The 16,089-nt window shown below is 40.1% G+C and overlaps 1 protein-coding gene across 1 annotated transcript in view; it reads right to left on the bottom strand.

Moving 5' to 3' along the window:
- The window catches only part of LOC102965978 (ankyrin repeat domain-containing protein 26-like), a 105,775-nt gene that overhangs the window by 66,691 nt on the left and 22,995 nt on the right, over window positions 1-16,089 (bottom strand). The window contains exons 6-9 of the mRNA XM_042977124.1: window positions 15,406-15,442; window positions 11,416-11,488; window positions 4,189-4,318; window positions 3,808-3,869 (exon numbers count right to left, since the gene is read on the bottom strand). Coding sequence (XP_042833058.1) covers window positions 3,808-3,869; window positions 4,189-4,318; window positions 11,416-11,488; window positions 15,406-15,442 — 302 coding nt within the window. The remainder of the gene's footprint in view (window positions 1-3,807; window positions 3,870-4,188; window positions 4,319-11,415; window positions 11,489-15,405; window positions 15,443-16,089) is intronic.

A 16,089-nucleotide genomic window follows, 5' to 3' on the forward strand; every position in this document is an offset into this window, starting at 1 on the left:
CTTTATGGTTATTCTGGTTCATGAGGTCACATGGTACTTACATAGCTAAGTTAGTTTCCCAGTTCATATACTACTTGGAAGACTGACACAGAAACTTTAAGGAAAACAAATCATAAGAATGTTTTCCTGAACTCTTATTTGTTAGATAGCAGAAATAATCTATTTCCAGACACAATTACTTATTTAGACGATTCCATTGTATGCACACTCTTGTTCTCTTGAGTGGAAAATCAGAATGGATCAGATAATTGCTAAAGAGAAAAAACAAGAGTAACAGCAAGGCGGACCTCTATCTCTTTTGGAGGTTGAACTTTCTCTCTTTCCAAAGACAGGAACTCTACTTGTGACATGTCTATCGCATTCTTAAACCTTTGCATATCTTGATGTAATTCTTCACTTAGATATACTTCAGATGCTGGAAAACTAGATGCTGAAGAAGAACTCACAATTTCTAATTCAGAATCAATACTTTTATAGTTATGAGTACTGGCATTATCTGCATATAATGGCTTCTGGAAAAAAGTCTTGTACTGGTTAGTTTTCTTGTGTTTGTGACAACAGAAATATCATCCCTTTTTGTTTGAACCGTGTGTTTCATCACATCGCAGCAGGCAAGCCACAAATCAAAAAGGCTCTCTGAATCACTAGACTGAGGTCTAATTTACAATCGGTGGTATTTTGGTCCATATTTTTTGCCATTTGCATGTCAAACTCTTGGCCTTCTTTTACTTTAAATGTAACTAGTGGGTTCCTTGCTTTTTTTATTTTCTATATAATTTTAAAAATCCTCATTGTTGTTAAAAAGATGCTCAATGTCTGGTTTGTTCTCATTTTCATAGTCTGTTTTACTTTCTTTTCTTTAATATGAAATTTATTGTCAAATTGGTTTCCATACAACACCCAGTGTTCATCCCAACAGGTGCCCTCCTCAGTGCCCACCACCCACCCTTCCCTCCCTCCCATCCCCCATCAATCCTCAGTTCATTCTCAGTTTGTAAGAGTCTCTTATGGTTTGGCTCTCTCCCTCTCTAAGGTTGTTTTTGTTGTTTTTTTTCACTTCCCCTCCCCCATGGTCTTCTGTTAAGTTTCTCAGGAACCACAAAAGAGTGAAAACGTATGGTATCTGTCTTTCTCTGTATGACTTATTTCACTTAGCATCACACTCTCCAGTTCCATCCACGTTGCTACAAAAGACCATATTTCATTCTTTCTCATGGCCAAGTAGTATTCCATTGTGTATATAAACCACAATTTCTTTATCCATTCGTCGGGTGATGGACATTTAGACTCTTTCCATAATTTGGCGATTGCTGAAAGTGCTGCTATAGGGGCACCTGGTTGGCTCAGTCGGTTAAACGTCCTACTTCAGCTCAGGTCATGATCTCACAGTCTGTGGGTTCGAGCCTCACGTCAGGCTCTGTGCTGACAGCTCAGAGCCTGGAGCCTGCTTCGGATTCTGTGTCTCCCTCTCTCTCTGCCCCTCCCCTGCTCATGCTCTGTCTCTCTCTGTCTCAAAAATAAATAAAAACGTTAAAAAAAAGAAAAAAAAAGAAAGTGCTGCTATAAACATAGGGTTACAAGTGCCCCTACGCATCAGCACTCCTTTATCCCTTGGGCAAATTCCTAGCAGTGCTATTGCTGGGTCATAGGGTAGATCTATTTCTCATTTTTTGAGGAACCTCCACACTGTTTTCCAGAGTGGCTGCACCAGTTTGCATTCCCACCAACAGTGCAAGAGGGTTCTTGTTTCTCCACATCCTCGCCAGCATCCATAGTCTCCCGATTTGTTCATTTAGCCACTCTGGACCAGTGTGAGGTGATATCTCAGTGTGGTTTTGATTTATATGTCCCTGATGATTTGCTTTCATTTAAAGAATGCTTAGAAGATGACTGACAAGCATATTCTGGGGACCCAGAGTATGAATGAGAGAGAATGACATTTTCAAGACTAGGCTCTTTTTGTTCAGGAAATGCCTGAAATACTACCGAGACAGACACTCCAAATGCATCTTCTTCCGTATTTGTCCAATTCGAAGGTATTTCCTTTCAGTTGGTTCCTTGTTAGAGTGACCCTGTGGTGGTTCTTCTTCAAGATGAGTAGGAATGCTGTATTGTTAACAAATTTCACCAAACTTCTGCTTTCACTCACTGCTGATGAGTTTTAAGCTCTTTTTCCAGTCTAATTTGCCTTATTTGATCCACATTTCCTCAAAGTTTTGCATAGAAGCATGTCTTAAATATACAGATATATCATGCTCCCTAACACATTCCTTATCCATTGCTGGCTCTTGAGTCACTTTTTGCAGTTGCAAAAATGGATGGTTAATTTCCTTGTTTTGATTTTCACATGAATTTTCTGCCAGGATACATGTTTGTAAAAACACCTTATCCTTAAGTAATCAAGTACGGACAAAGAAAAATGAGAAAATAATTACAATTTTACTGTTAAATTTCTTAATCTATGTTTAGTTGTTCCCAAGTCACTGGATTGTAACTTCCTGTAAGAAGTGAAAACTAACTTGCCTTAGCCTAAGACAGAAGAAAAATATGAACTCATGAACTTAAGCTTGTCAGTTTTTGGAACTAAACAATTCATTACATGTTAAATCGACCAAAAAATTAAGTTAGATGTTTTTTAATGTTACAAACCTTAAAAACTATTTAGCTTACCATCCCTTATAACGAGCACTAAAGTGCATTTGAGCACTTTTTAAAGGTTAATAACTAGAGAATTGGAAAACTTCAAATTATTAGCAGCCAAATCAATTAATATCAAAGAGAAAGAAATGCACTGGCAGTGTGAATCGGCTTAAGATTCTCTCTCTCACCCTGCCCTCACCTACCCACGTGCTCTGTCCTCACTCTCTCTCTCAAAAGAAATAATGAAAAGAAAAAGAAATCATAAGGAACAGAAAATACATTTACAGGATGGTACTCTATTTACTGAAAAATATCTGTGTGTAAGTGGACTCCCACAGTCCAAACCCATCTGGTTCAAGGGTCAACTGTATACCTACCTATATGATGTCTCCACTAAGAGACTACAGGAACTTCACATAGCCCCAGATTAGAAAATCAAACACCCATTCCTACTTTCCCATTCTTTTCTGGACACTACTGCCATTTTATTGGCCTTCAGACATCTTCACATTTAAAACAAGTATTCTTGGGGGGCCTGGGTGACTTAGTCAATCAGGCGCCCAACTTTGGCTCAGCTCATGTTCTCACAGTTCATGAGTTCAAGTCCTGCATTGGGCTCCTTGCTCTCAGTGCAGAGCCTGCTTCGGATCTTCTGTCCCCCCACCCCCCTCTCAACAATAAACAAACATTCACCAAAAAAAGTATCCTCAATATTTACTAAGTCAATACATGCCACTGTGATCATTTTGTCTTCTATTTCTATAGCACCCTTTACAGGTTACAAAACGTTGCCACATTTGTTCATTACACATAACCAAGAGGTGGGTATTAGTGCCATTTTTAGGAACGAGGTCATTGGCATTCAAGCAAGTTTTTCCAAGATCCCACAGCTAGGAAGTGACGGAACCAAGATGCTAGCATGTCTTTTGATTTCAAATACAGTGCTTGCAGCATTATGCAGCAGCTTCCTGGGCCTAAGACATCAGGACCTTTTTACCTCCTTCCCTAGTTGTCACCTTAGAATAGGTCATCATTACTTTACTTATATTACTACAAGTATGACTGCGATATTATTTTAATTATCCAAAAGTCAAAGTCAAAGCACCTCGTGGACGTTTTAACATCACTCCTCCATGCTTATACTTAAAAATAAGAAGAAGACAGTACCTCAGGAAGAGAAGGTGATTCTACATCTTCCTCTTCTCCCAATTCTAATGCTGACATCATATCTATAGGATATGGTCACAGATAAATTAATGTGTTACAGATAAAACATGTGTTACTATGAATTTTAAACACATACACAAGTCTATCTCCATTCATGACTATTTCAATAAAATAAAAGCAATAGCAGAAAAGATGTTCAGGGGGTTCAAGATTTTCCGGAAGCACAAGGGGGCAGTACTTGGGATACTTATAAAGAAAGATAGCTACAGAAAAATATCTTCATGAAAAAAGGATAATATATTTGGATCTACATACTTCCAGATTTTTCTCATACTAGCATTTAATCATAGGAAAACAACTCACAGAGATTCACTAGCTTACCACTTCTGTAATTTTTATGCACTCCAGCAGCAGAAGTCAAACTGTCATTAACTGTTTGCTCTGGTGGCACATTTTCAATAATACCAACACCATCTTCCTTTGCTTCCATTGCTGACTTTGCTGTTCCTTCCTAGAAAAACAGCACAAAACAAAAACCCAACTTCATAAAAACATCACATTAATTCCTTTGGTCACGCACTCACCCACTCAGAAAGACAAGCACATATTGTATCTGTCAAAGTCATAGCCACGATCCGGGGACGAGCTGGAAATATAAATAAAAGACAGAGTCTGTTCTATACGCTAGTAGCGGTAGAGATGCATGAAAACAGGTAAGGACAGAACAATACCATCCACTAGTTCTGCAAGGGAAGTGAATCACGTACAGTGAACGCACAAAGGAGAAAACACTTACATTTGGGAAGCTCAGCAAACTTCCCAGCTCAGCTGGAAAGATAGGGCTGTATCTTAAAAGACAGACAAAGTGCATGGGGAGGTGTGAAGGGCATTCTAGAATGAGCAAAAGGATCAACTATGAAGTAATATAGTAAGTGACAACACCTATGCAATATGGCAAAACTGGAACAGAGTTATTGGGAATGGGTAGATAGAGAGATATTACTGGAACATCAGGACGAAACCAAAAAAATAAATAAATAAAGAGCAGTCTTATGCTAGAACATGAATTTTCTCCTTCAGGTAATGGGGATCCATTGAATAAGCAGAGGAGTGACATCGTCACAAGTATATTTTAGAAAGGTCACTCTGGCAGCAATGTAGGATGAACGTAAAGGAAGCAAAACAAGAAGAGTACTGCAAAATTATAGGTGAGCGAGTGAATTACAGGAATAACATATGAAAAATGGTAAGCAGGTACAAAATATCGAATGTGGTGAGTGACTGGATGTGGTCATTTCAGGGAAGTTCGGAGTCCAGGACTTTTCCTGTTTCAGGGCTGCTATTTTTTAGGCTAGGGAACACAAAGGACAGAGCACATTACAGTCAGGAAAGAGGAAAGGGAAAGAGTCAGAAACAATGTCTTGAAACTAGGGCATATTACATTTAAAGTGCCCAGGGGACTTCCAAAGAAAATGTTAGGGCCGCCTGAATGCCTCATTCAGTTAGCACCTGACTGTCGATTTTGGCTCCAGTCATGATCTCACAGTTCAAGGGTTCAAGCCCCCTGTCTGGTTCTGCGCTGACAGTACAGGGTCTGCTTGGGATTTTCTCTCTCACCCTCTGTCTCTCTACCCCTCCCCACGTGTGCTCTCTCTGTCTCTCTCTCCAATTAATAAATGAATAAACTTTAAAAAAACAAAAAGAAAATTCAGATCAATGAAGTTCAAGTAAGAAAATGCCATCATAAATATCTATAAAACATATTAAACTGATATAATAATGCAATCCTACACAGAACTGTGAAATTGTGAAAAGGAAAGTAAAAGGAGGCGGGAGGTGTTAGGATGGCAGAGGAGGGGGATCAGAATTTCCCTTGTCCCTCAAACACAGCAGTATTGAGGTCACAACACTTGGAATACCAGCAACACAGGCTGCAGAGGGACAAGAAAATCTCCACAGGTGCAAAGAGACAGCTTGGCGGGACAGAAGGGTGTGTATGTGAATTGGGAGAAAGAAAATGGGAAGCGCAGGCATGGAGTGGGGGAAGCCCTTTGGTGCAGAAACGAAAGGAAGAGAGAGAGAGGCTGTGGGAAGTGTATTTGGATATGAGAAAACCTGTCCGGACCACAGACCAAGGAGATGTCCAGAGAGCCAGTTTCTCCTTTGCAAAACAGCCTTAGAAGCTAAAAAACAGAATTTTCAAGGTTGCCAGGCTTTCTCTAGACCAGAGCTGCCACCTCCCATCCCTGGTGGGGAGGGAGCCGCACCTAGGCTCTCAGGGCAACACTGGGAGAGAACATCTTGAGTATGGTGGAAAGAGGAGGTATTGCCCTCCCCAAGGGAGAAAGAACCTGCAGGCACGAGCCAGAGGCCCTTTGTCCACTGTGCAGAGTGGCGCTATTCCAGAACCAGGTCTGAGCAAAGCGGGATCCTACAGGGTTTTGAATCCTAGCTCAGCGCTCAGGGAGCACAGGAGACTGTGCAGCAAGGCAAGCTGGCCTCCCAGGCTATTCTGCGAGGACGGCCTAAACAGTGAGTTTTGAGACACCTCGTGTGGGCAGGAGAGATTGGGGTGTTGCCATTTCTCTCCCCACGACCAACATCGTGGGGCTTCAGGGAATGGACAGTGAGCCTCAGTGGAGCCAGGCCCATGTGCCTGGTAACTGCTTCTCTATGGGAGTGAGACTGACACTGATGGGACCAGACAGCCCCTCCCCTAGACCAGCACAGCCACCAGTCCCAGGCACCAATAGACAACGCTCCTCTGGTTTTCTATCTTAGTTCGTTTGTTTGTTTGTTTGTTTTCATTTGAATTATTATTCTTTTTTCTTTTCGTTTTCAATGTTTATTTCTTTATTTTGAGAGAGAGAGAAAAAGTGATCAAGCAGGAGAGGTGCCGACAGAGGGAGAGAGAAAGAATCCGAGCAGGATCCATGCTCTCACTGCAGAGCCTGATGGGGGTTTCGAACCCACCTACAGCGACAACATGACCTGAGCCAAATTCAAGAGTCAGACGCTTCACCAACTGAGACACCCAGGTGCCCATCTTTTCTTTCCTTTTCTTTCCCTTTCTTCTCTTTTCCCTTTTTTCTCTTTCTACTCTCCTCTTTCCTCTCCTCCCTTGGGAATCAGCCTAGTAGTCTCGGGTTGACTTTGGGTCAAAGCTATTTATATGTATTTATATTTCCCCTCTGTTCTTCTGTTCTGGTTCTTTGTTTGTTGGTTTCATCGGGGACATTCTCTATACTTTTCCAGATCTCCTTCTTCATTTTCCTCCCTCTCTTTCTGGATTAAGCCCTATAGCTCCTTTGAGTCACTGCCTGGTCTTTTCTTCCACTCCTGTCATTTCTCTCTTGTTTGGGCTAAGGATTCTTCACCACCCTCTTCTCCTTTTTTCCAAGATTACTTCAACAAACAAATCAAAGCATACCTGGTGGAAGGCCCAAACCACCACTCCAAGTAGCGAGAAAAGCAGCCAAAGACGCACCAACAGAGTGCACACAACACACTCCAAAAACACGTGTTCAACTGTCAGGCCCTGGAGAGTGTAGGACCCCTTTGTAATATAGTAGTACTCACAGGTGTGGGACACAGAACAAGCTAGTAAAACACATAAAGGACAGGAAACTGGCCAAAACGACAAATCAGAAGAATTCTCCCCCCCCCCAAAAAAAAAAATTCCAGGAAGAAAGACAGCCAGAGAAGTGCTCGAAAGAGACAGAAACAATATATCTCATCAAGGTTTTGGAATAACACTCAGAAGACTCATAGCTGGGCTTGAAACCAAGCTGCTTCAGAGATCAAGGACCTAACGAATCATCACGATGAATGCTGAAAATGAAATGTTGTAAAGGAGATACAAAATAAGCTAGATGCAGTGACAGCAAGGATGGGAGAAGCAGCAGACAGAATAGGTGAAACAGAAGATACAATTATGGACAAAGATGAAGCAGAGAAAGGAAAGAAAGGAAATTACTAGACTACGAGGCAGGTACCAGAGACCTAAGTGATTCGGTGAGATGAAATAATAGCCACATCACAGGAGTCCCAGAAGAAGAAGAGTGAGAGAAAGGGGCAGAAGGTTTATTTGAACAACTTATAGCTGAGAACGTCCCTCATCTGGGGAAGGAAACAGGCATCCAAGTCCTGGCGGCACAGAGAATTCCCTTCCAAATCAACAAAACCAGGTCAACACCATGGCATGTCATAGCGAAACCGGAAAACTACAAAGATAAAGAGAGAATTCTGAAAGCAGCTAGGGACAAACAGGTCTTAATCTACAAGGGAAGACACATAAGGGTAGCAGCAGACCTGTCCCATGAAACTTGGCAGGGCAGAAGGGAGGGGTAGGAAACGGTCAATGTGCTGAATGGGAACATATGCAGTGAAGAATCCTTTCCCCAGCAAGGCTGTCATTTAGAATCGAAAGAGAGAGAAAGGCTTTCCCAGACAGACAAAACCTAATGGAGTTCATGACCACTAAACCAGCCCTGCAGGAGATCCTAAGGGGCGACTCTGTGAGTGGAAAGCAGCAGAGACTAAGAAGGACTAGAGGCCTCACCTAAAGCATGAAACCTTCAGATAACATAATGTCGCTAAATCCGTATCTTTAACTAATCACTCTGAATGTGAATGCACTCAATGCCCCAATCAAAAGACACAGGGAATCAGAATGGATAAAACACAAAACAAAACCAAAGAACAAGATCCATCTACATGCTGTCAACAAGACACTGATTTTAGACCCCAGGACACCTCCAGATTCAAAGTGAAGGTAATGGGAGCCACCTATCATGCTACTAGAAGTCAAAAGAAAGCTGGAGTCGCCATACTTCCACCAGACAGACTAGATTTTAAACCAAAGACTGTAGTAACAGATTCAGAAGGGCATTTAATCATAATTAAGGGGTCTATCCATCAAGAGGAGCTAACAATTGCAAATGTTTATGTCCCCAAAGTGAAAGGCCCACATAGATGAATCCATTAATCACAAACATGAATAAATGTATACATACAAATACCATGGTTGTAGCCGACTTTAAGACTCCACGCATGGCAATAGGCGGATCATCAAGGTAGAAAATCAGTAAGGAAACACAGATCCAATGTGTCATTGGACCAGATGTATTCAGATATACATAGATACTTAACATATGCATTTAGATACATGGATATCAATACAGATGTAGTGAGATCTTTTCATTTAACAGCAGTAGAATGCACATTCTTCTTAAGTGTACATAGAACATTCCCCAATATCAATGACATCCTGGGTCACAAAACAGCCCTCCACAAATATAAAAGGACTGAGATCATACCTTGCATATTTTCAGATCACAACAACGAGCACTTGCTCATTCTTTCCCTCTCTCCCTCCCTTTCCAAGAGAAATACAAACATTACAAAAACATTTATTAGCTCAGCTCCTTCCAACAAAGAGGAAAAAAGAATAATAAACCTTGTGGGGCAATGAGTCATGGACGAAAACCACACACAGACCGTAGAATTCCATAACCAATATGTTGACAATGGAGTTGACAGAAAGTGATGTACTAAAAGAACAGACACTAAAGAAATGGTTTCTGCAAGGAAATATTAGGCTACGGGTAAACGATTAAAAAAGAGCATGGTGGGGGAAACACATAGGTGGCTCAGTCAGTTCAACGTCCACCTTCAGCTCATGAGTCATGCTCTCACGGATTGTGGGTTTGAGCCCCACATTGAGCTCTGTGTTGACAGCTCAGAGCCTGGAGCCTGCTTTGGATTCTGTGTCTCCCTTTGTCTCTGCCCCTACCCCGCTAGCTCTCTCTCTCTCTTTCTCTCTCTCTCTCCAAAAAAATAAACTTGAAAAAATTAAAAAATACCTTAAAAAGCATGGGGGGAGAAGAGGAAAAAAGGAAAAAAAAATAAGACATGACCAATCAATCAAGCATGAGCTTAAGACAAGGAAGAAAAGGAAAAATGTGAGCAAAATAAGGTAAGTGGAAACAACATACACTTTTCAACAGGTACATAGGTAGGATTGGGAATATGCTATGAACAATAGTGTCTTTTAACCCTTTTAAAGATATATGTGTGTATATATATGCATATATGTATATATATGTGTGTGTGTGTGTGTATATATATATATATATAGTGTATACATAAAACAGAGTCTTTGATTCACAGAATACCCCTGATAATACTGACTTTTATCACTCTACAATTATCTGCTTATAAATACTGTAATAAAGAATTTAATTTGTTTGACTCTAAAAGAAATTGTTCAATTACTGGCATCTATCACTTCCTAAGAGCTATAAATTATTACTACACTAACAAAAGAACAGAACAAGAAAGGTTCCTAACACATCAACTTTCACTATGGAGAAAGAATTGGGAATGAGAATTCTAGGAAGAAATGTGAACCTTCAAAGGATGTATGTAATGGGACACAGATGGGGTTAACAAAACAAAGGCTGAGGAGTTTTTCTCTGCAATTCTAAGCTCACAATGGGAGGATACTAAAAATATACTGTAACCTTCTTTCTTATGTAACTGCTGATTTCCTCAATAGAATTCATTTGCGTTTTTACATATAAAACACCAAAACGGAATATAAACTGAAGCCTTACTTTTTAAATTCACATATTTAATTGTGATATATCATGTGTATTTCGTTACTCTTCAAATTCCATTCTACGGAATTCCATTTCCCTACTCATTTATTCACATTCAAAAACTATGACATTGCTTCTTCCAAGCAAGACTTTATTCTAGGAGCTCCACGAGTCAAACAAGTATGTTTCCTAACCTGCAGTAGCTTCTAATGATTTAGGGGCTTTGGAATGAATATTTAAATAAATATCAGATGTCTGAAACTTTAAATTTTAGAATCTGACACAAGGACTAGGAGGAGATCGTTTTAAAAGCTAGAATAGGAAAGATTTCTGAAATTAGAAATTTGACAACTTGGCTATAAAGAGCCTCTGATCATAGAGCTACTCTTTTCAGCAAAATACGTATTCTTCAGGGAGATGCACAATTGTAACTTACTCTTCGTGGAGTTATTTCAAAAATACAGGGGAACACTTTTGTAAGGTAAATGTTGAGAAATAATGTAAACATCTAAATTTCTACATTTTCTAATATTATTTTAGGCTAAATGTAGAACAAAGGATAGAGACAAAGGAAAATCCTGTATCTCACCAAAATAAAAATTGCCTGGGGCAGAGGGCAACCTACAATAGATACTTGGATCTAATAAGATTTCATTTAGGCATGAGTATTATCAGTCATGTTAGTATCACAGTAAGAATCCTTATCCTTAACCAAATGTCATATTTCCTCCATTATGGGAAAGCTTTTCCCAATATAATATCACGGTCATTATATATTTTCCAGCCCATTCTTTGATCAGCCTCCACCTCTAGGATTTACCAAAGGAAAACCAAACAAAACAAAACATTCAACGCGTCATGTATCTGTAAAGTGGTTTGTTCTTGCTACCTTTCTGTTACACACGTAAAATGATGATACACAGGCTACTGTGTAAATTTTCAGAGTAAATAAGGGAGAAAACTAAATTCAGAGCAGGAAAGTGAGTTTCACAGGAGGGTACTTTACCTTGGTACCAAAACCAAAGTCTTGGCTAGCTGATGTAGGCCATGAATCATCAGGACCAGGTTTGTCGGAAAGCCTTTAGAGCAAAAATATACAACAAAAACATGTTCATTTATTGAAAAACAAAATTTCAAAAATTAAGGGAAAGGTCAGGTATCTGTTTCTTCAACGAAGTTTCTTGGTATAATTAAACGTTGGCCTCTGTTGTTTTCATTAAGTTTTACTTTAATTCCAGTAATAGTAACATCCAGTGTTATATTACTTTATGAATCTAGTGATTCACCAACTCCATACTCACCCTGTGCTCATCATGACAAGGGCGCTCCTTCATCCCCATCACCTCTTTCACCCCTCCCACCACTCACCTCCTCTCTGGGAACCATCTGTTTGTTCTCTGCAGTTAAAAGCCTATTTCTTGGTTTGTCTCTCCCTTTTTTTTCTCCCTTTGCTCATTTGCTGTTTCTTAAGTGCTACATGAGTAAAATCATATGGTATTTTTCTTTCCCTGACTTTGCTTACCATACTACTCTCGGGCTCCAACCAGGTCATTGCAAATGACAAGATTTCATTGTTTTACGGTTGAGTAATATTCCAGTGTGTGTGTGTGTGTGTGTGTGTGTGTGTGTGTATGGATATACATATACACACACATACATACATATAGGACTTCTTCTTCGTTCACTCGTTTGTCCATGGACGCTTGCGCTGCCTATTGGAAATAATGCTGCAATAAACACAGGGGTGCATGTGTCCCATGGAATTCGAGTTTTTGTATTCTTTTGGGTAGTATCCAGTAGTGCAATTACTGAATCATAGGATAGTTCTGTTTTTAATTTCTTGAGGAAGCTCCATACTGTTTTCCACAGGGGCCGCACCCATTTGCATTTCCACCCACAGTGCAAAAGGTTTCCTTTGTCTCCACATCCTCGCAAACACTTGCTTCTTGTGTCTTGGAGTTTAGCCATTCTGACAGGTGTGAACGTGGTATCTCGATGTAGATTTGGGGAGCATCTTTTCATGTGTCTGCTGACCATCTGCATGTTGTCTTTGGAAAAATGTCTGGTTATGTCTTCTGCTCATTTTTAAACTGGGCTTTTTTGGAGGGGGCGATGTTGACTTGTCTCAATTTTTTATACATTGTGGATACTAACCCTTTACAGGATTTGCAAAACATTTGCAAATATGTTCTCCCATCCCAGAGTTTGCCTTTTAGTTTTGACGGTTTCCTTCACTGTGCAAAAGCTTTGTAGTTTGATGTAGTCCCCATAGTTTATTCTTGCTCTATTTCCCTTGGCTCAGGAGACATAACTAGTAAAATGTTGCTACAGCCAAACGTCAGAGAAATGACGGCCTGTGCTCTCTTCAAGGATTTTTCATGGTTTCAGGTCTCACACTTAGGTCTTTAATTCATTTGGAGTTTATTTCTGTGTATGGTAAAGAAATTGGTCCAGGTTCATTCTTTGGCATGTGGCTTGTCCAGTTTTCCCAACACCGTTTGGTGAAGAGACTGCCTTTTCCCCACTGGATAGTCTTTCCTGTTTGTGGAAGATTAACTGACCATACAGTTGTGGAGTTCTTTATGGGTTTTCGGTTCTATTCCATTGAGCTGTGTGGCTATTTTTTACACCAGTACCCACCATACTGTTTGGATTACTACAGCTTTGGAATAAAACTTGAAATCTGAGATTGCGATACCTCCAGTTTTCCTCTTTTGCAATATTGCTTTGGCCATTCAAGTTTTTTTGTGGTTCTATACAACGTTTAGGATTGTTTGTCTAGCTCTGTGGCAAATGCTGTTGGTATGTTGACCGGGATTGCATTACATCGGTAGACTGCTTTGGGTAGTGTCGACACTTTAAAAATATGTATTCTTCCCATCTGTGAGCACTGGATGTCTTTCTCTTTCTTTCAATCATCTTCAATTTCTTTCATCAGTGTTTTACGGTTTCCAGGGTACAGGTCTTTCATACTTTGGGCCCCTGCTCAGCCCTACAGGTACTTGGGAAGGGCATCACAGATTTAGGAAAAGAGGTGGAGTGAGGAGACAGCTATCCTTGGGCCATACATCTCTGTAGTTCAGAATCTCCACCCCCCACCCCCAATTCCTTGAGAGGATCTAAGCCTTCCTCCCTAAGTGGGGGTGGAAGTAGATGATATCATATTTCTCTTTGCTGTAAACAGACTCTTCCCAGCAGCTCAAATGATTTTTAATCTCTCTCATCAGAAAATCTGAGGTATGCTCGCACCTTCAATGAAACCAACACACACAAAAGCAGAAACCTGGTCAAGACCCTCTTGAACTCTCTATTTGGATATGCCTTTCTAAACAATTCCCCTGATCCTGGGTCCTTCATTCCTGTCATTCACCTTTATCTCACTTGGCATAAACCCCCATATTCTGACATCTTTTCTAAAACTCTTATTCCTATCCAATTCAGTGTTGTTCTTCTTGAAACCTGGTCTCCTCTGCTAATTCGATTCTTACCCTCCTTCATTGTATTCATTATACCCACTCCCCAGCTTTCTCTTATTAAGACATTTGCTTGCAAGATGAAGACAAAAAAGAAAGAAAGGAAAGAAAGAAAGAAAGAAAGAAAGAAAGAAAGAAAGAGAAAGAAAGAAAGAAAGAAAGGGAAAGAGAGAAAGAAAGAAACAAAGAAAGAAAACCCGAATTTAAATCTCATTTCTGTCACTTATCATATCCAAATAGGTCACTTCAATCTCTTTCAAGTTTCAAATTCTCCATGTAAACAACCATTGGGCAAGGAGGTTGAACATAGGTTGAAGTACAAGAGGGTATTTTGATGAATTAATCTCTGAGGTTCCCTACATCTTGAGATTCTAAGTACTTTTGATTTGGCCTGGAAAAATGGGGAGTCCTTAGCTGGCAGAAGTGGAAAAGTTAATGAAAAAAAAAAAGAAATACCAAGAAAACCAGAGAAGAAAGTAAAAAGGCAAAAACACAGTACAGAAAAGTCATGGGGAAAGAAATCTCGAAAGAAAGAAAAAGTTTCCTAGAACTAGTCAAGGGTACTAGCCCAAAAGGAAACCAGACTGGGAACTTAGGCAACAGAGAATCATAGAGCAATATCCTCGAAATAGAGGCTGAATTTAATTAATGTAACATGGTCTACAACTAGATATCCTTCCCTTACAGAAAACTCATTTGTCTCAAGAAGAGGGGATATCACCACATGTAAGGAGCTGCCTGACTAGATCTTGCTTATTATGTATAAAGCGTGACACCATGGCCATAGCTGACATCCACCCTAAAATCTCTGATGGTAAAAACAAGGGACTAGTTACCACTGCACTAATTACTTTTGTTAGCACTAGTGGTCAAACATATAAGGGCAAATACTTGCACTAACCTGGTTTCTTAAGAAAACCCTAAATTAGACTTCCGACATCATTACCTTTGACATTCTGAGTTGATCTGTCCTAGGATCTGTATCTTCATCTCAGTGCTGCTGAGGAACCAGAGAATGGATGTGGAAGCTACACAGGCTGATGGCCAAACCCCCTCAGCTATTCATTAACTATGGAATCATGGGGCGAGTAATCAACCTCCCTGAACCACAGTTGCCAGAGTAATTAAAAGTAGGCTACAATAACACAGCTACTTTGCAAAGCTATGCGATGACTATATAACTTAACAGATGTTATGCACATGATATAATGTCCAGTCAAGGGTAGAACACTCAACAACTGCTTTTGTTCTCTGCGTTCCCTTAGGAAACACATAATTTTCAGTTCATTCATTTCATTTCTTTTCCTTTCATTTTCCATTTCATTTCATTTCATTCCTTTATATTTTGAGAGTGAGTGCACACAGAAAGAGGGAAAGATATCCCAAGGAGGCTGTCAGCGCAAAACCCCACGTGGGGCTTGAACTCACAAACCTGAGTTGAAATCAAGAGTCACACCCTTAACCGACTGAGCCACCCAGGTGCCCCAACAAATGTCATGATTACAAATCCATAAAAATCCTACCTGGTTATAGAGTCTTCCTCAGCACTCTTATCTGCTCCTAAAGAATAAAGCAAAATACATGTTAAATCAACAATCGAAAAATGTAGGAAATTACAAGTGTATGGCTAATGATTTGTTAAAAAGTATTCCTTTGGGACCGCACCTGGAAACCACACTACAATGAATGGTAATTATACCATTGGTAGGCTTAAAGCACTAAGAAATCTTACTTTCTCCTCTATATTGACCAAAAGCAAGAATGGGTTTTATCGGACTTTGACACCTCCAGGTGAACTGATGTTTACAATGACCATCACTGACCGACTCTATGACACTGAAGGAAAATGACATCGTTAGGAGAATGATTATCCTAAGCTGACAATGTCAAACTGAAACTAGCATGATTTTTCTGGACTTCCACTACTAGAGGAGTTAAAAGAGAGTATCTTCGTTTTGCTCTAACACGGCACAACTTCCCCAGCCCTTCAGTACAGACTGTTCAGTTTTAGGATGAAACACCCCCTCACAAAGTGTGCTCTATAGCTATTGCACTTTGCAGCATGGCCAAACCATAGCAAACAGACTCTCCCTGGCCTTACTTCCAATGGCAAGGTAAGTAAGAAGGATTTGGCATTTCAGTTTGATAAAGTTCTAACCTCTTGAGACTGTCTCCTTCCATTGCTAGAGAGTCTATCTAGTCCCACC

The sequence above is a fragment of the Panthera tigris genome, assembly GCF_018350195.1.
Source record: "Panthera tigris isolate Pti1 chromosome D3 unlocalized genomic scaffold, P.tigris_Pti1_mat1.1 chrD3_random_Un_scaffold_66, whole genome shotgun sequence".
In the NCBI taxonomy this organism is placed as follows: domain Eukaryota; kingdom Metazoa; phylum Chordata; class Mammalia; order Carnivora; family Felidae; genus Panthera; species Panthera tigris.